The sequence below is a fragment of the Phasianus colchicus genome, chromosome 4 (assembly GCF_987193195.1).
Source record: "Phasianus colchicus chromosome 4, bPhaCol1.hap1.1, whole genome shotgun sequence".
NCBI lineage: Eukaryota > Metazoa > Chordata > Aves > Galliformes > Phasianidae > Phasianus > Phasianus colchicus.
Genome location: NC_143439.1, coordinates 25,979,767 through 25,999,001, shown reverse-complemented (window position 1 = coordinate 25,999,001; position 19,235 = coordinate 25,979,767). Strand labels below are relative to the sequence as shown.

At 41.1% G+C, this 19,235-nt stretch overlaps 1 protein-coding gene across 5 annotated transcripts in view; it reads left to right on the top strand.

Moving 5' to 3' along the window:
- The window catches only part of VEGFC (vascular endothelial growth factor C), a 201,617-nt gene that overhangs the window by 133,889 nt on the left and 48,493 nt on the right, over window positions 1–19,235 (top strand). The window contains exon 1 of one of the 5 annotated variants that reach the window (XM_031596626.2): window positions 4,046–4,588. The exons of the other annotated variants lie outside the window; for them this stretch is intronic. Within the exon in view, the coding sequence (XP_031452486.2) occupies window positions 4,445–4,588 (144 nt within the window). The 5' untranslated portion in view covers window positions 4,046–4,444. Of the gene's footprint in view, window positions 1–4,045; window positions 4,589–19,235 lie in introns of those variants that run through there. 5 annotated transcript variants of the gene reach the window in all.

The following is a 19,235-nucleotide window of genomic DNA, read 5'->3' as shown; positions in this document are numbered from 1 at the left end:
AGTGAAGAGGTTACAATCGGTCATTTTACTGCTACAGCCAGAGATTCTAACTTGGAACAACATCACTACATGGAGAGATTAACTAGTTTACAGGAAGCTAATATACTCTGCATGCCTGTTCATGTGTATAAGGACTCACACAAGAGAAGATAAAGTATAGTAAAGAGAAACATTTCATTCAGCTGTCTTACATTAAAATGTGTGAGAGCTCTCTCTATTCCAAATTTTTTCCAACTTTAAAGATACGTAATTATACTACTGCAGTTATCCAGTAGTGTAAAGGAATTCTAATGTGAAATGCCAATCATATTAATTTTAAATGTTTAGAAAGTGGATCCCAGAAAGAGGACAAAGAAATCCCAATAATCCTGTAATCCTGGATATCAACCAGTGTCAAAGGGCTGAAGATGAAGGATTCCTGTTTTGTCAGTTAATTTTCAAGAGAGATGAACACGTATATCAAAAGGAAGAGAGAAATTTCCAAATAATAAGAAAAAGTTCTGGAAATAATAAAATCCAGAAACACAAAAACACTTGGCCAACTGCCACAGAAAATGGCTTTGCAGATGTGACATCTCTCATTGATTTAAAGCTATTCATCTTGTCAGTACTTTATGTTTAAAGCTACATTGAAGAGTTCCTAGCTGGAAGTTTCGTAAAGAACAGTTTCCTATGGTTTATGGTATATGGTAAGAATGCCTGATCAAAGTCAAGGAAAAGATCTCAGTTTCTTTTGGTGATCTTCAGGCCCCTTCTCTTTTAAATCCTTTTCTGGGTTCATATAAGGAAATACCAACTGAATGCTTGCACAAAACAAAGTTGTCTTTCCATCTGCTGGTTAGGAATGAGGAAAGCCTTTCTGAAGATGATTGTTGAAACTATAGAACTTCTAAACATTTCCGGTCAATCCTATATGTTTTATACAAAGAAGAGGATTTGAGGAGAGAAGTGGACTACAGCATGGAATCCACTGCATTGTCCTTTCTCAGTTCATTTGACAAAAAGTTCTTTAGTGATCCCCTGTTCTGGTAGTTTGATACTGAACCAGAAATCATTTCTTACACACATATATATATATATCAGACTTATTAACAGTATTTTTACATTGGACTTTGATATTTAAGATATTGATCAATAAACAATTTTTCCTTCCATGCTTTTAAGCATTGGAGGAAGAAAGTGAGAGTCGATGCTATAAGGGAGTTTAGGACTAAGTGTAGAACAGTACTTAATTCCTTGGAATGGCTATAGAATTGCAATTCCTGAGTCTTTGAGATGCTGCATTTGGGGAGAAAAACCTATTCTGTATTTGATATTTACATTAAAAATATATTCCACTGGCACTCACCAGTAAAGATATGTGCACTGAAACAAAAACAAACCAACATGTCTGCCATTTTAACTCTTGGACTCTGTCTGTTTAAGAGGAGAGTGCAAGAGAGATTGATTTGAATCAAACACAAATATTTAAATGACATCCTGAAAGGAAAACATTTAACAGATTATTTTTCAGTCCTGAGACATCTTAAATAAGCAGACTCTACAGTACACAAATAAACCAAATTACAACAGCATGCTACTGATTTTTATTGCTGCTGTTGATACTTTCCTTTTCCCAGAGCTCAGCTCATGTTTCTTCTAGTGGTTCCTCTCTGACTTACATTGCTACGAAGTGGAGATAGAAAGAAAGCAGGTATTGATGTATATCCACTGAATGTATCACGTATGTCTCAGTGCTGTAGAGGAACATGATGCACAGGTGGACTTTATGTTAGCTTCATCTTCAGAATGAAGTATGTGTATACTTTAATGCAACTTTAAAACAAAACCAGGAGAATTCATCTGAAGAAATTTTACATCTGACATCAAAAACTTCCTCTCTTTTCCAATAGTAGCTATTATTGCTGTTAAAACATAACCATTCAAGCCCTAGAATTGTACTTCTACACCACTAGGGACATCTCTTTAGTCATTTGTATTTAGAGGGTCAATTCACTGCTGGAAGTATGAAGTGCTGCTTAGAACTTGTTATCTACAAATTGTCCTGTAAGTCTTGCAGGGATATTTTCATATAAGTGAAATTTATTAAATCTCCATAATATGGTAGCTTCTGCTTAATTTGAAGACAAGAGGAAGAATATTAATCACAAGGTAATGATGGGGGGGGGGGGAGGGGATTCTAAACCAGAAAACCTTTAAATTTTCCCATCTTTAATGGGACTGAAAGAAATACAGTCTGAATTGATGGGAATCTTTAAAAGCAGTGGAACAGTCATTTGTAAACTGAGGATGGTTGAAATCTATGATGCTTCTTATTTCTTATTTTAAAACCTTTACACTTAGGTTGTGACTTGAGGCACTGTGATGCCTGATTATAAGTGTCTGGTCATGACACTTTAAACTTGGTTTACAATGTAACTGGTGGAAATGCTCTCTCATGTAGAACTATTTAATGCTATTTAGGATTTCTGTGAATCAAGGACAAAAGGGAGAGAATGTTAGTGAGATGGAAGGTAGACAGTGAAGCCAGCTGATGCTGTGAAAGTACAGCATGAACAGTTTTGTTTTGGGATTTAGTGTCAAAGAGATTCTCCTTGAATGACAGACTGTCACTGAAATAAAACTGCACGATTTTGTCATTTTCTACACCAATCTGTAATGCTTGAACTCAAGCCAGCAATGCTGCATTTCTGTGTAAAGGGGCTTAGCATCCTGCAGCATGCTCTTTGGCTTTAATCCTGTGCTTTGATCTGCAGCACTGCAAGGGTCCATTGAAGAACAATAGGCTTCATAATGTATTTACGCTATTTTATATCATCGTAGCTGTTCTGCTTAACTTCTAGCCTGGTCTTCTTTTCATTGCTTCGCTATGTTGTGAAGGTGTTTAAAAAATTGTCAGTGCTTCAATAACTTCGGAGTAATCATGAAAGTAGCTTTAAACATTCCCATTGCAAATGAAATGATTACTTCTTCCTCGCGTCGTAATAATTGCTGTGTGTAGCAGGAAGATGAAGTGCCATCTTGAAAGTGATAAGGAGTAGCACAGACAGCACAGAAGGCGCCTACATGCCTGCTAGGAACCTCTGGTTGTGTAACCCCTGGGGCGCTGCTCCTGAGCGATCACAGAATGGGACTCGGAGGAGCAGGAGTAGTGTAATGTGAGCAGGCTGCCAGCCCGAGCAGCCAGGGCTCTGCCCACACAGCGCGTTCCCATACAGCCATGGTACTAAACAATGTTTAAAGGCGATGCAGAATGATTTCAAAAGCTTTTCAAACGCTTACATGTTTCACTAACGCTGTCACATCACTACTAGTACAAGGAATGCTTCCGTTTGCATAGCCGAGCTTTGTGCTGGCTGCTCTGTGTTACTTCATTAGCAATGTGCAATTTGTTGTGGTTTAACTTTTTTTTTCTTGTAAGCATTACTTTCAATCACAGTCTCAGTGGAGCACAGCATCCGTGCTGTTTATTTTGGGCTCTGAACGGGGTGGAACTTCTGCTCGAGGCCAGCTCCAAGCTATCAGTGAGCAGAAGGAGGGTGCTTTTTGGGGTACTATGTCTTAATCTGACACAATGTTCCACTGCTCCGCTGTCTCAGAGGGGCCACCACTGCTCAACAAGGAGCTGATTACGGTTAAAGAAACCTTGAATGATTCCAAAGGGACTTCAGATAGCATTTTAACCAGCTTCACCCGGCCGTTTCACAGCCGATTTCCTAGCTGATTGACTGCAGCCCTCCGAGATCTTTGATTTTCCCCTCGAGGTCCCTGTCCCGCTTTTTCGCTTGGGCCTGGACGAGACGGGCTCCGCTTGACCGTCGGCGTCTCGCTCTGAACAGCCGGCAGCAGGCGGCAGCAGCAGGAGCGAGAGGAGGAGGAGGAGGAAGGGTGGCCCCTCCCGCCGCTCGGAGCCGCAGGCAGAGGGCGCTTTCGCCATGCGCGGCCCCCGCGCCCGCCGCCGCGCAGCCCCAGGCGCCGCGCAGCCCCCGGCCAAGCGCTCCGCTCCGCGCCGCGCAGCCGCCGGGCCGGGCGGGCCCCGCGGGAGGGCGCCGGCTGCGAGCGGCCGCTGGGTCCCGCTTCCCTCCTTCCTCTCCCTCCTCCTCCTCCTCCTGTCTGCGCTTTCCACCGCTCCCGAGCGAGCGCAGCCTCGGATGTCCGGTTTCCTGGTGGCTTTTTTACCTGGCAAAGTCCGGATAACTTCGGTGAGAATTTGCAAAGAGGCTGGGAAAGCTGGGAGCTCCCCTGCAGGCGTCTGGGAGCTGCTGCTGCCGCCGCATCTTCTCCATCCCGCGGATTTTACTGCCTTGGATATTGCGAGGGGAGGGAGGGGGGTGAGGACAGCGAAAGAAGAGGGGGGGAGAAAAGGAAAAGAAGGAGCCTCGGAATTGTGCCCGCATTCCTGCGGCTGCCCCGCGGCCCCGCTCCGCCCTGCCATCTCCGCACAATGCACTTGCTGGAGATGCTCTCCCTGGGCTGCTGCCTCGCTGCTGGCGCTGTGCTCCTGGGACCCCGGCAGCCACCCGTCGCTGCCGGCTACGAGTCCGGGCACGGCTTCTACGAGGAGGAGCCCGGTGTCGGGGAGCCCAAGGTAAGCTGCCCCGGGCGTGCGGCTCCGCTCCGCCTTGGAAATGCTGCTGGGGAAGTAGAGTTGGGAGAGGAGACCTTAAGAGTGGGGATTAATTTAAGAGGAAAAAAATAAAATAAAAAGAATCTCGGGTTACAGGGTTGCTGGGGGGGGAAGGAAAAAAAAAAATAAAAATAGAGAATCCCCAGATTTCCCAAGAAATGCGGAGCACCTGACCGGCAGCTCCGCTGCTGCCCCATTGCATGGGATGCAGCCGTGTCTGCCCCTGGCTGTGCCTGGCGCTCCCCACGTAGGGCAGAGCTGGGCCCGGGGTGCGGCGAGGTGTGAGGAGCCGGAGAAAGGGCTGGAGAGTGAAGTATCGAGGAGCATGGGGGGGACGATGACAACAGAAGCCCAGCCTTGCCATTTGTTGAAAAGTCGCTCGGAGTTACTGACACTTTGGATGACATACTGCTGCGTGACAATTACAGGAGGTGTAACGTGACACCTTGGGCTGAAATTTCTGTCCGAGCACACGGTTAAGGTTCTGCTCAAATCCTCATTTTGCAGCTACAGATGCCCAGAAGTCTGTGCTAACTTCCATTTGCGTAGAAAGTTTTGTACCTTAGCACTGGAGTACCTTTCAGCAAGTGCTGTGGTTTTGCTGTTCCTGCTACATCTGATGCATAAAAACGATGCCCAGCATGTGGAGCATAAGCATGTGACATTGTTAGGTCCACCTTTGATGTCTGAGCTCCATAGCAGCCCTTACCCTCGGCTCATTGTTTTGGAGATTTTCGACATGCTTTCTGAGGGCGATCATGGCCCAGCTCATTCATTATTCGCTTGGGAGGTGGAGTGTGCGGATTAAAAGCTAAACTGATATTCTGATTGCTTTTTTCTAGGTTAGCAGCGCTATTTTTTGTCTGGTTGGAGAAATAAGTTGAATGTACCAGTGCTATTTGTTTTACTGAACTGAAATAAGGGAGATTGTACTGAAGCTATGTGGGAAGTTGTGATAGCGTATGTTAGCTGTACGTGTGTTTCTGATATCCAGACTGCTACAGACATACCTTGCTCTCAGAACTTGTGCATTTCAAGTACTGTTGTGCATTGGAAAAGGTTACTGAGTCTCTCTCCAAATGTTTTAATTACAGTTGAATGCTTACATTGTAATGTTCTGAATGCTAGCGTGCTATCAGTGATCGTATTGCTTAAATGTTTATCCAGCACTCTTCAAAGCAAAGTGTTTAAAAATAGGAACATAAAATCAAGCCAGCGACTCCTCTTATCACTCAAACTATTTATAAGAAAGGCAAAACTTACAAAAAGGTAAAAAATGCTTCAACGCTCTACTCTATGACTATAATAAGCCAGTTATTTAGCGAGTGAAGCCCGTGTTTGAGTTGCCAGTCCCCAGAAGAGCTTGTGCTAAAAAGGTGGAAAGCATGAAAACTGGCCATGGTGTGTATTTACAGGGTGGAGGCAGAACAGCTGATTGTGGAGAAATTCTCCTAAGTGATGCTGTGTGGGAATACTATGCATGCACTGTAGATGGTCGCTGTGTTTCTTGAAGGAAGCCCAGAGCCTTTTGGAGCTGCTACTGTAGGGTACCACGAAGAAGTGCAAGTATTCCCTGGAAAGAAGGGAGCTGTGAACAAGTTGAAGAAGGAAAGGTCAAGAGACAGGGCAGGGAGCATGACAGCGCGTGTTGAGCCATTGCATTAACAGGAAAACGTTCTTATGCCTGACTAATGGAGAGCAGTGAAGAATGAGAGACTGCATCCCAGAAGGCTTTGTCACGTTGGAAGTCTTCAGCTGTGGGTTTGTTGCCTTTGCTGGAACTGTTTGAGGGAGTGAGTGTTATGCATATTTGTTCCTGCAATGAGAGAACATGGGATGGCTGTCTGAAATGATTAGATAGGATTAAATAAGTAAACTGTAAGTAATTGTTTCAAGGAAAATGTGATTATATTGTCAGTAAGAAGTCAGTAGCTTGAACTTTCTGAACTTGAATGAAAAAATGTATGATCACTCATGTTTGTGGCTGCTGTGGTTCCTGTTTTTACTTTCCATCCATAGTGCTGCATAGAATCACAGAATCATTTAGGTTGGAAAGACCAGTAAAGCATCCTATCTAACCATCAACCCATGCCTCTGATTGCATGTAAGTACTTAAGTGTAGGTCATACAGCACCTTGGGCCAACATCTTTATTCCTCTTTACTCCTATTTTAAGAAGTTCAGCTGTAGGAACGGTTTTTCTAGAGTATGGTTGATGCTAAGGATACTCCAACGTAAGAGGCAGGAACATGTAGGCAGAAAATAGAGTATTGTGTTTTTATGCGGTTGTGTAAGTGTTATATGTTAATGTTGTCCTGGAGATGTGCAGCCTGGAAGTGTTACAGATAGATGTGAAGAACTTATTATTTATAGCTTTTGCAGGGGCATGCTGTGCTGCAACTGGGCACTGATAAGAGTGTACAGCACTACATTCCCCGCCCTTCCCCCCTCCTCCTTTTTTCGTCTCTCAGCCAAAGGGTAAAGTTCATTATTTGATGAAATGACAGGGCTCAGATTAATACTTCTGAGATGATCAATCTGAGCAGTGGGACAGGAACTCATCATGACCGTAAATCATTTCTCTTGGATTTCCTGCACATGTGGGATTTCCCCCAGCACAGAGGAGTCTGCACAGCCAGCACCACTGCCTGATACATGGACATGTCCTCAGTGCCTTGTGCTCATGTAAGCTTTAGGAAAACTGGGAACATGCAACGGGTACTCACTATCTATCCAGGAAGTCAATATGTTCTCAATAATAATACCTTATTGTTTGCTGAAAGCTTCAAAAGGAGCTGGAGGGGCTACATGGGCGTTCTGGGTATGAACTTAAATTATTGAAATGGAAGCTTGACATTGGCATGTACCTAGACTGAATTAATGGGATTATGGTAACAATAGCAGGAATAGGTTATTATGGTAACAATAGTGGTAACAGTAATGCGGTAACAATAGTGGGAAAGAAGATAGGGACACAGCTAGGAGGGCTGTAGTCAGTCACACCTTCTTTTGCTTTGCGCTCAAACCTTTGGGGTTATGTGATCAGACAAAGGCGATATTGATCAGCTGTTCCATGTGAGTTTGTAAATACAGAAGAATTCCTAGTTTTGCATTAGAATAAGAATAGCAAATGGAAATTTGATCATATGAATGTTCTATGGTTCAACCCTGAAAGTTATGATTGGGCCTCTCTGTGCAGAAAGCAATCCAGAACAGCCTTTGTAGTTTGCTTTTCTGCAATGAAAATAGGTGTGCTTATGTGACCTATTTATCTTAGTGAGCTCTATCTATGTTGGATGCTGTCTCAGCTGAGACATAACTTTATCACCATCATTTTATGGTAAACGTGACCAAATCATGAAATGCTGCTAGTTGATGGCTAATGGAGTTAAAATGCTGTGTGGGAGTGGAAGGAAAAGCAGTTTGATAGTTTCTCAGATTTCTTCCTTTCTTTCCATCCTGGTGGTATAATCTCAAAGTTATAGTACTAAGGTCACCTCTGAGTTTAAGGAGCATGTGCCTCGATGCTGCTTGTGCTGCTAAGAGATGAAGGCAAGTTTTACACTCTGCTGGAACACTGCTACTTTTCATAAACCTCATGCCTGGTGACCAAGCAGTGCTAAAACGAGGAGGCAGGGAGAACATTATCTTTTTTTCCCTGCTGTTAATATTTTGTCTCCTGCGACTTTCCTTTTTAGAAACGTGGCCACTCTCTTTTCAGATGTTCATGCAAAGATGCTGTGTTTTTTAGAGGCATGGTTTGTATCAAAATTAGCTAGGTGAAATTGAGTAATATAATCAAACTTAATGTGAATACTGAGAAAAGCTTCTGCAAGTGAAATTGTTAAGCCTTTGCTTATCCTTCTGTATGAGAAGAGTACAATGCTAAGCTCTAAGAGCTCGTGGCACTTTTTCTAGTTCTTGGTGTGTGTGCGTGCATTCCTGGGTATCTTGAGTAAGCACGCTTATGTGTCTGAGGGTTTTCACAAGATTGCTGCTGACAAATAAGTGCATTTTTTGAGGCTCTAAAAAGCTTTGGGTATTATTTTAAGTAACTGTAGTATTTAGAGGATTACAGAAACATCCCTTCAAAAATATTATTCTTAAGCTCATTCAGGTTCAATGTGTGTTAAGCTTTTACATGTTATTTCAGGATGTGTGTACTCACTTATTTTAGAAAAAAATAAACCCAGACTAGCTGTTTTTGCTGTTGTAGCTAAAGTGGAGGTAACAATCATCTCCCATAGATATTCTGCATCCAGAATAGGTAGTCTGTCTAGAACCTCATGCTCAGCTGCTGCTTTTTGGAATGTGGTTAGTGATTCATTAAAACAAAATGCTCGGAACAAAGGAAATCCATATGAAGTCAGACTGGTATCAACTTTAATATCCTTGTTTAATATAAAAAATGTGCTACAGCTGTTTGTAGAATGAATTATAAGAAATGCCAAGTAAGGTTGTTATTTGAAAGATGCAGGCTTTTTCAAAGTTGTGTAAGAATTTAAGGTCTTGAATTTTGTTTGATGACTAGGATAGTAATTGATTTCATTATTGTAAGCGTTCAGTACCTGTTATTTGCTGCTGAGGGGGCTGGGGAGGGATGATTTCCACCCTGATTTTTTTTTTTTCAATCTAAGCGATATATAGTACCAAATTCCCCTTCATGCATATATATACAGCAATTACTGTCTTTTATGCAGATATGTAAATTGCAGCAGATTTTTAACTTAAAACACTGATAACTTAGAGAGATCCCAGGGTGTTATTTGTTGAATTCTTATGTAGGAATTTGTCAGCTTGTTTTCCTAATATGAAAGGTTTTGTGTTAATGTCACCAACAGGTTTTCTGGTGCCATAATACATAGATCACTCTGAAAGTAGTGCCTCCTATTTATTTCCATGTAAACTAGTATTTGATAGAGCAAACTGTCATATTAAAATGCTCTTTTGTAACATGGTCACCACAATTAACTACACATTTTCACAAGGGAGGAGCTCGAGCCTGTGTGCCACTCTTGCAAAAATGTGCACCAGTGGAGGTGACCCACTATTTCACAATTTCAAGAGAAAGGCTGTCTTTTTCTCTGACCTGACTCTGAAAGTTCCCAGCTTTCAGCATAGTCAGCAACATGGTTTAGCAGTCAGAGCTGGTAGGTTGTCTGGGTTTCAGGGAATACAGAAGGACCACCCCTTTTCCATCTCAAAAGGCAGCGCACATCACTTTATCCACTGAAGGCTGTGTCTTGTACTTTTTCCTTGATGGGAAATTAAGGTGTTGCCACTTCATAGACTGTTGCTTTGACTCCAGCTCCATAGTCTTAACACAAGATTTTGTCACTGGTAATGGTGCAATCCAGGAAACTGTCACCTTCAGCCCTGTGTTGGTTCAACAGATCCTGACAAACTTGCATATGTTGTTCTTTTTGTTCCTATCTGAGTATTCATGGGACCCACCTGGTGCAAATTTTGCAATATCTCAACATTGCCACCACTGTTTCCAATGCATTGAAGCTGATATTCAGCTCCTTACACAGTTCCCCGGTCATAATCCTCTGTCCTGTGCTGATCAAGATGCTCTTCATTTTGTAGTGTGACAGCTGTGCATGGCCGTCCAGAACGTGGCTTATCTTTCACATCACTGTCACTGCTGCTAAAACGCGCTGCCCACTGCCTAACTGTGCTCTCATGTACTGCTTGGTCTCCATAAACATTCAGCAAGTTTCAGTGAATGTCACTGGGTGCCATTTTTTTTTTTCTGCATGGAGGGATTCAGTTTCACAGTTTTGTTTCTTATGTGATTCCGTGTCAGATGCCATTCTGTCAGACTGCCCCTCTGCTGCCATCTGCGTCATGGCAACAACATGTAATGGGATATTGGTGGGAAGGCTCATCCTTTACTGCCATACCAAAACATCCACCTCTGACATAGTGGGTCAGTATCATAAAAGGGCATTACTTTCAGATCAGCCCTCATAGTAATGCATTGTGGTATTTTTTTTTCCCCTTTTGTTGCTTTTCAGACTTCAGTTAGGAAATAGCTAAACCACAAGTCATTTGCTGTTCTAGTTTTGTATTGTAATAATGGTGATGTCAGTCTCCCTAGTTTCTTAGTCATTTGTCCTTTTATTTTGAAATTTCTTAATGTGTCTAATGTGGCTGTAACTCCTGACAAGTATGGGGAGACTGCAATTGCCAATGGCACGAGTGTTTTAGTAAGATGCTCCAGTAAGCAAAGTAACCAAGAGGAATGAAGTTCATTAAAAAGGAAGACAAAAAGCACAGGAAAAAACATCTAATGGCAACTGGAAAAAAATAATAATAGTAGTTGGTAGATTTCAACTAGACTTAATTCTCCCCAAGTATGTATGACTTCTCTTTTTGTCATCTTCTTATATAATGTGTTGTCTTCCTGTTAAAAGGTACTGATGCAATATCTCCTCTGAATGTAATTGTGCATACATTGTTTGGGGTGAATTCAAGGAAAAATGATTGATTCTGAAAGTAACCAGAGTTATCTGATGCTGCTGTCACCCTGAATCCCATTGGAGGTTTTTTGCATCCTGTTCCTCATAAAGGAGAGTAAGGCTTTTTGTTCTGGATGAGGGAAAATATTGACAAAATACTTGGAGAAGCCTTAGAAGACACCAGAAGGCTATACTGGGGAGCAGGGCACAGGGTATTTGTGTTTGATTCATAGGTGTTGCAGCCTCTGTTATCCTGCCTGCTTATGTCTGTGTAGTGAAATACACGCATAGACAACGTCTGATTTTTGAAATTGTCATCCAGAGCACAGTGCTTTATGCTGTAAAATGGTTTCATTTTTTTTAAGCTTTCTTTATTCGAGAACTGTGCTCAGTTCCTAGAGAGAGATTACTTCTTTTGATAGCTGTAGTGCTTTGTAACTTTCTCAGTTCTTTTCCAAATGAGATCTGTAGCACTCCACATGCATGTGCAAGAAAATTTCCAGCACTTGAAAAGATAGTCAGAAACAGTAGATGTCCTGCTAGAAATCATTCAGAAGGAGCAAAGTTAGTGTCTAGCTGTTCTTCAGCTTTATTTAACCAGAATTCAGGAGACTTTCTTGCATTTGTGGTGGGTACCACAACTGCCCAGTGTGTGCTTGTTGCATCCCAATGTTTATAGCTTAAAGGAAAACTGGCCAAGTGGAACTTGATGCACTGTTAGCTACTGTCTACTCATTTTGTGATTTTTTTTTTTTTTTTTTTCCCCCCCATCAGTGTTTTTTTTTGTTTGTTTTTCTAACTGGCCAGGAGAGATGCAGCTGGTAGTAACCTCTGTAGTTTGCTGCAAAAATGTTTACAATAGAGAAACAAAGAAATTGTAGAGGTTGAGGATCAGTTGCAGATAAAATGTTGATTTGCCAGAGCTGTATTATTCTAATAAAAGTAAGAGCCATTCCTTCTTTCCACATAGGTGGCTTAACCTTCATTACCTCAAAGTATCCGTATACACAGCCATGTGGGGAGAAGCTGATGGTGGTTGTGTGAGATGTGCTGTCAGCAGATGTTGAGATCTGTGTTTCTGCTCCCTGCTTGGAGTCCTGTTTTTGCAGGATTCCTGCTGATGAAGCAACTGAAGACAGCTTGCAGGAGCTTCCTTTTACGGCCCCTCCTGAAACTCAAAGCAAGGCCAAGTGGACAATACTAAAAAACTGTTCTTGTGCCCAAGGAGCCATAAGCACTGAGACTTGGGTCTGTGAATTTAAATTTACACTTAATTGTATTTAAAAGTTCTCTAACAATGATGAAGCTGCAGGAACTGGCATGTATAGGTGGTCTCGCTTTGTGCTGCGTCTGTATTATAGAAACATGGGGTAAGAAAAATCTCACAATGGCTTAAAACCTAAGGAAAGCCTAAACCAAACCAAGCTTTAAAGGGGAGCATGCTTTAACAACTTAGCTTTCAATGCTTGGATATCCTTTTGATATGTGTTTAAAAAATAAAAATAAAAATAAAAAATCAATATTTCTTGGCAAATCTTGCATTTGGAGCCCCACAAAGGCTCCAAGAAAAACCTTGACTTGTCTGTCAAGAAGAATGACATCTGCTAGGAACTGTGACAGTACAATAGCTTCTGCAATGGGGCGACAAGGGGGATACCATGCAAGTAGGACTCACTGGAAGTCAAAGCATTTGTATTTTGTATCTCTAAAATGATAGTTTGTTATCTGGTGTAATACTGAAGAAATCTGCAAGTTTCCAGTTTCTCTGTTTTTCAGAGAGCATAATTCCAACTATTTCTTGTTAGAAATAACATAGAAAAGGCAAATTATGTAACATCCATCATTCTGGTTGTGTTCTGTATATTTGTTTCTGGCAGCAGATACACTTGATAGAAACTTGCATTGCCTTTCAATGTAATAGTGCCAAGACTGTTCATAGAGGCTGTATGTATTGCTTCATGGAATTCCTACTTAAGGTTAGGTTGATGGTATAATTAACTAAGGAAACTAAGCATTGAAATTGAGGTAGTGCCTTAATGACGTTTGTCCTTTGCCTAGGGACAGATGTTTCCAAATGAAAGCAGAGCTTTGCGACTTCCTCTTCACCCCACCCACTCCCAGCAGATCTTGCATAACAGGCAGAGTGCTGCTGTGGTACAAACGTGACCATTTACTTCATGTTTCATTTTACTCATGTATGTCAAGGCACTCTTGTTAACATTTCAATGTTTCTTTGTAGTGAGGAGTTGATTCTTACGTTGTTTGTTTGTTTGTTTTAATCCTCTATATCTTTAATATTGGAACATTCTGTGATTTGGAAGAAGTGATACAATCTTGCTAATAATCAGCAGGTCTTTACTGTTGAATCACAGTAGGTTCAGTGAAGCTGGAGAAGTGCTTTTTCCAGGAAGGAAGATAATGATGGACAATGATTGTCTTTCCATTTAGGCATGTTTCTGGTTGGCTAGGATGAGCAAGAAAAGGAGTTCTGAGAAATTCTTTCTCTAAATAGCTGTGGAGAGACTGATGAGACAGTAAAAGCACACTGAACTGTGATCTTGCTTACTAGCAGGAAGTAAGCTGGGGAACAGGGGAAGGATTTTCGGAGGATCGCATTCTTCAAAGGAGAGTAGAAATAGCTGCTTTATTTCATGAGGCAGAACTAAAGAGTTAGGCAAACTCTAAACTGAACAGTCATGGTTAATCTGGATTAACAGCATAAAAAAGCTCTTTGTAGTAATGAAACTCTTTGAATATTTTAGCATTGCAGTTTCAGGAAATTAATGAAATTTTCAAATCCTCATCTCTTATGACAGATGGATGATCTGCGTTTTTCTCTTGAACTTTTAAGTAGATCTTTACTCCAAGAATAGTCAGTTTGTGGTATTTATTCTGAGTATTGAAGTAACATAAGACTAGAAGAATGGTGGCTGCACCCAGTCATACGAAATGCCTGATTAAACCTTCATGCCTTTCCAGCAGTATTCAATGTGAGCAACCTCACTGCACATCCACTACTATCTGTGTACAGTGATGCCCACTGATGTGACAGGATGATGTGGAGAGCGATGTTGTTGTTGGAGGCCTCTTCCACAGCATGTAACAAGGAGCGGTTTGTCCCCCAGTTTGTTCTAGGTGGAGGTTATCCTTTAGCCAAAGGCATATCTCTTCTCACTGGGTCTGTCTTCCTGCAAGTCCTGATTCCCAAAGGTTTCATTCTTGCTTCCCCTGTGAGTTGCTTGTTGCACAGCACCCAGCTGATTTGTTCCCAAACCATTCCATGGCAATAGCTCAGCAGGTTCATACTCCCCTTGCATTCTTTCTTCTCCTTTGTGTTCCACAGATTTCAGGAAGATTCCTGAAGCTGAGTGTGTGTGTCTGTGTGTGTGTTTTCCTGCTATGTGGTCAGCTGGAGCTGGAAAATCTGTCAGCAGGCACTGGCAGGGGAAGTGGGGGAGATGTTTGCATGGTCCCGGGTTCATCATGTTGTTTTTAGTGAGAGAGCAACCATGGCAACATGCACCTGGCTACAGCCACTCTTCTGGCTCTTCCAGTACCTCTTAGTTGGGATTTTTGGCTGGACTTTTTTCTTTCCTTTTTATTTATGCCCTTGCCATCCAAGGCCCTGCCAAATTACAGGACCTACTTGACAACCTCCTTCTGAGCATAAGAAATGGAAAGTGTCACTACATGCTTACAGGCTGCTGGCAGCAGGGCAGCTTGTAGGCTTCCTTGTCTTCAATGATGTCTGAGGGGATGCTTTTGTTTTAAAATGTTTCAGTTGACTTTTCTTCTGTATATTGTCAAGGTGCTTTTAACATCAACAGCTTTTTCTATTAAGAAAGCTTTTTCTACTAAGTTTTATGTAGGTGTTCTATTTGCCTATGTATTTAAAATAAGCAATAACAAATCTGAAAAAACTGTTCCTTTTATTTGACTTGGGCTTGATGCCTGTTAGTTATGTATGAATCTTCCTTCATCCTTATTCTGGCCAATGCGGGGAACAATTCTGTTCATACTAATTGTGATTTTATTGAGTTTCCTTCTCAGTTGCTCTTTTTGAGGTACACAGTCCTTCTTTTATATATAACCTGTTTCTGGTAATGAAGCTGTTCCTCACTTTTGGTCATCTGACTTCATAGTGTTCTAGATTCTCTTTAAGACTGTGTAACAAGGAGAAGGGAGAGCCAGGAGTGCTCACAGTTTTCCGGATGCGGGACATCACATTTGGATTAATTCCACTTACTTCACAGGTCTCCTGATTGGAGAGTATTTTGTAGCATTTCCAACACAAGCACGATTAAAGTGCCTCTTTAAAAGAACTGCCATATTTATATTGGAGAATTGGGTGAGGAAGGCATTTCATAGTTATTTACTTCCTCAAAGGTCTCATAAATGATGTTCTTAGAGGCCTGCTTCAAGATGATGCATGATTATTTAATCTATGCCTTCATTATGCTCTGAAAGTGTTTTTCTGCCTGCCACATGTGCATAGTGAGAGTTAGTGGGGCTAGCTATCTCACGAATTATAAGCCATGGTCTGTATGTTTAATGTGTCTAAGTACTTTCTTTACTGCTGTTCTTTTTTTTTTTTTTAATAAAGAAATGAGATGTATTATTCTCAGAGTAATCGGAAATATGCCAACAATCTTGCACAGGCTGCTTACACCTGTTAACAATAAGAGGTTACTGTCATGCAAGATTTGTGAAAGCTTGGTTATGTTTACTAACTCGGTGCATCTGACTAAGCAAATTTATCATGAAACTACTCACACTTGCAAATTTTTAGATGCATGCCAGGCCTAGCCTAAAGTCTAAGAATACATGAAATGCCCTATGGGGGCAGACTTAAGTCTGTCTAGACAAGTATTTTGCCTCTGACAGTTTCAGCAGTGTGGTATTTAAGGAGAATGTCTGGACTTAGTTGCTCTCTGCAGATCTCATGCCCTCTGAACATCTCCAGTTGTCAGACTCAGGGTATTAGAGGAGGCCTTTGTGCACCTCACACTGCTTGTCCGTGGATGTATCTAAATCCATACTGAAGACACCACAAGTTGTTAGTAGATTCTGAGTTATTTTATGACTCTGTCAGGAGCATTTCTTATTTTGATGACTTGCGGTATTGAAATAACAATTTCTGCAGTTAATGTTTTCTTCTCTTTTGTTCCTTGGAATCCTGCATGTTACACTGACAATAAAGTTATTTTAGAAATTAACAAGTAAAATTTTTTTTTTGTTTTAGAATAATAACCTTGATTTTATTCTTTTTTCTCCTCCATGGATAATATGTAAAATGAATTCCTCAAAATCCATTACTGTTTTTGTCATACAGTCAAATACTTTATCATTTTATGGGTTGAAGTGTTGAGAGATTTAAAGCAAAGGCAAAGTTTTGCTAAGCCATGGAATTAATTAGTTATCATGAAACTTGCACTGATAGCTGAGTAGCGTTATTAAAAGAAAAGAGGAATTAATAAGCACTGTTTTTAGTAATCATTATGGTGACTGAATTTTGTGCAAAGCTACTGTTATCCACTGCTTACTAGTTATTTGCTAATGTCCTTATATAAAATCAGAATTATTTTGCAATCAGTATCTTGATACTCAGAAATGAGAGTGCTTTACCTGGGACTGGAATATTGATTTCAAATTCTTTGAAGAGATTGAAAGAACAAACAAACAAACCAACCTATCTGGCTCTACTCAGTTTTGATTTCAGCAGAGAAAATTCTACCATCTGTTCTGGGGCAAATTCTTATTCCAAATTGTGGCAGAACTGTACCTGGGGAAAGACAATTTGTTTTATTTATTTTGTTCTGATATCTTTTTTTTGTTGTTATTGAAGCTTTGCTCTTCTGAGAAAAATAACTTTTCAGTCAGCAGAAAAATTACCTGTTGAATTTGTTAAATTTTTGTATACAAGAAATTACAATAGATGAATTAAAAGATGAGGGAAAAACTTTACAGAGAAGTAATTCTTGGTTTAGTGTCATGTTATCTACTATTGACTTTACATTTTATACTTTTTTCTTATATGCATATAAAGTTCAGTGATATTCCAGTGAAGAACTGGTGATATCAGACCACACTGTGAATTTAACTAGCCAGTTGTGCCTGCTGCAGGAGGTGGTGCAGGATTAACTCTTAAGCTCCAACTCAGCTTTTTTTGTGATTAGTTAGTGCTGAGGGTGTGTTCTGTGTAGTGAGGGAAAAATCTGGTTAATAGCATTTGTAAGCAGCTTAATTACTGTAACGGTATTAACGCAGCTCCTGAACAGCTAAAATTATGCTGATGGTTTGTACAGCAGTCCCCTGGTCAGTTGTTATTTGTGTTAATGTTGAATGGAAGGAGTTACTTAAATGCATTCTGTGGAAGTACTATAACTGAAATGAATGTGATCTGTATTAAACTAAGGGCGTATAAGCAAGTATTGCTTACCTTCTGCTTTGGAACTTGTCTGTCAGTGATGTGAGTTCAGTGTCTTTTTCTTGCTACAGTGAAGATTTACAATCCCTGTTTTCCTGTGATTCCATCTAAATAATGTGCCACTCTACAGCCAAGTAGTACCTATTAGTAAGTAATAGTAGTACTGATGGACACTGTAACTTTAAATGTAGTATGTGAAAATGGATACTGGTTTGCTATTCCAATAAAATCAAGCATTCAGAAGTTACAAAACGCTAGAATTAAAATTTCTTTTTTTTTCTGTTATTATTTTTTTGGTTGTATTAATACACTTTGGAAGTGTGTAATTTCCAGCAATGTTAAAGAGACTACCAGAAATGCTTACAGTTATATCATCCACATCTGCAGTGGGCATGGGCATTGTGTCCAGCAGGAGTGTTAGGAGCTTTGCCCTTCCCCTGATGCCATCTCTGCTGCCCTCTATTGTCCCACATGGTTCTATCTTCTATCTTCCATGCTCTGCCTGGTCTTGCCTGGCAGAACGGGGCTTAGGGTTAGGAGGTGTTAATGCTGGCCTAGCTGCTTCTGTGTTCCTTGTTGTCACGTATTTGGGAGCTGTGAATCCATAACAAAACTGATCCAGCTGGTAGACAGATCATAGAATGACTTGTGTTGGAAGGAGGCCTTAAAGATCTTCCAGTTACAGCCTCTCTGTCATGGGCACAATTGCCAACCAGTAGCTCAGGTTGACCAGGGCCCCATCCACCCTGGCCACAAGAACCTCCAAGGAGCTTCTTTGGAAAGCAGAAAGGTGGAAGCCCGTGTGTTAAGAAATTCTGTGTTTCATCCCTCCCCCCAACCCCCCTCCAGACACCTGTTTCTTTCTCTTCCCAACCACTCCAGGTCGTACTTCCCTGCCAGCTTAAGGTGCTACAGATCTACAGTAAACAGGCTGTGTGGTTTTGATGCAAATGAAACCAGATTTTAGGACAGTTCCCAGTGGAAAAAAATCAATCTTCATGTTAAAGTCTGTCAAAATCTTTGAATAAACAACTAGAAGTACTGTCTTATATGTGGAAAGATGGGATGCCTTTCAGGTGAAGTTAAACAGCTTAAGCTGTTATTTGGTGCTGCTAGCTGAAGAAGCATTCCTGTTGCTCACCTACTTGTTTTGTCCCTTCTGGAGAGACAGTGTAGGTATGTTGGGCCACTTCTACAACCTGCTTTACCTCTTTGCTTCATGTGTGCACACAGGGCACAAGGGCTTGGGGTGCAGGGACGAGAAGCTGAAAGCAGGTAGAGCAGGGCATTTCTTATTGCTAACCCAGGACATTTGTTGAACAATAACTTCAAATCATGGCAGTATGGCTAGCTCTGCTGCAGGGGCCTTTTTTTTTTTTTTTTTTTAACTTTGCAATCTGCTATGAAACAAAAGAAATAGCATTAGAGTACAAAAGATCTTGAATAAGACAGTAATCCTTTGGAATGAGCTCAGAATCACTGGCTGGATTTATCACACTTTGTGTTGAAGTTAGGTGACTGATTTGTGCTGTCTGCACTACTTCATAATAAGAAGGCAGAAAGAGACATGTATTGAGGAATACGGGACACTACTTCACCAGCCACTGTTTCAAGTTCTTTTTTTCTTCTAATTTTCAAAGTTCAGAAGTTATCACTTTGAATTGGACTTACTGATTTAGGGGGCCTTAAATAGTCGTATGCATGTGAGTGCCTGTATT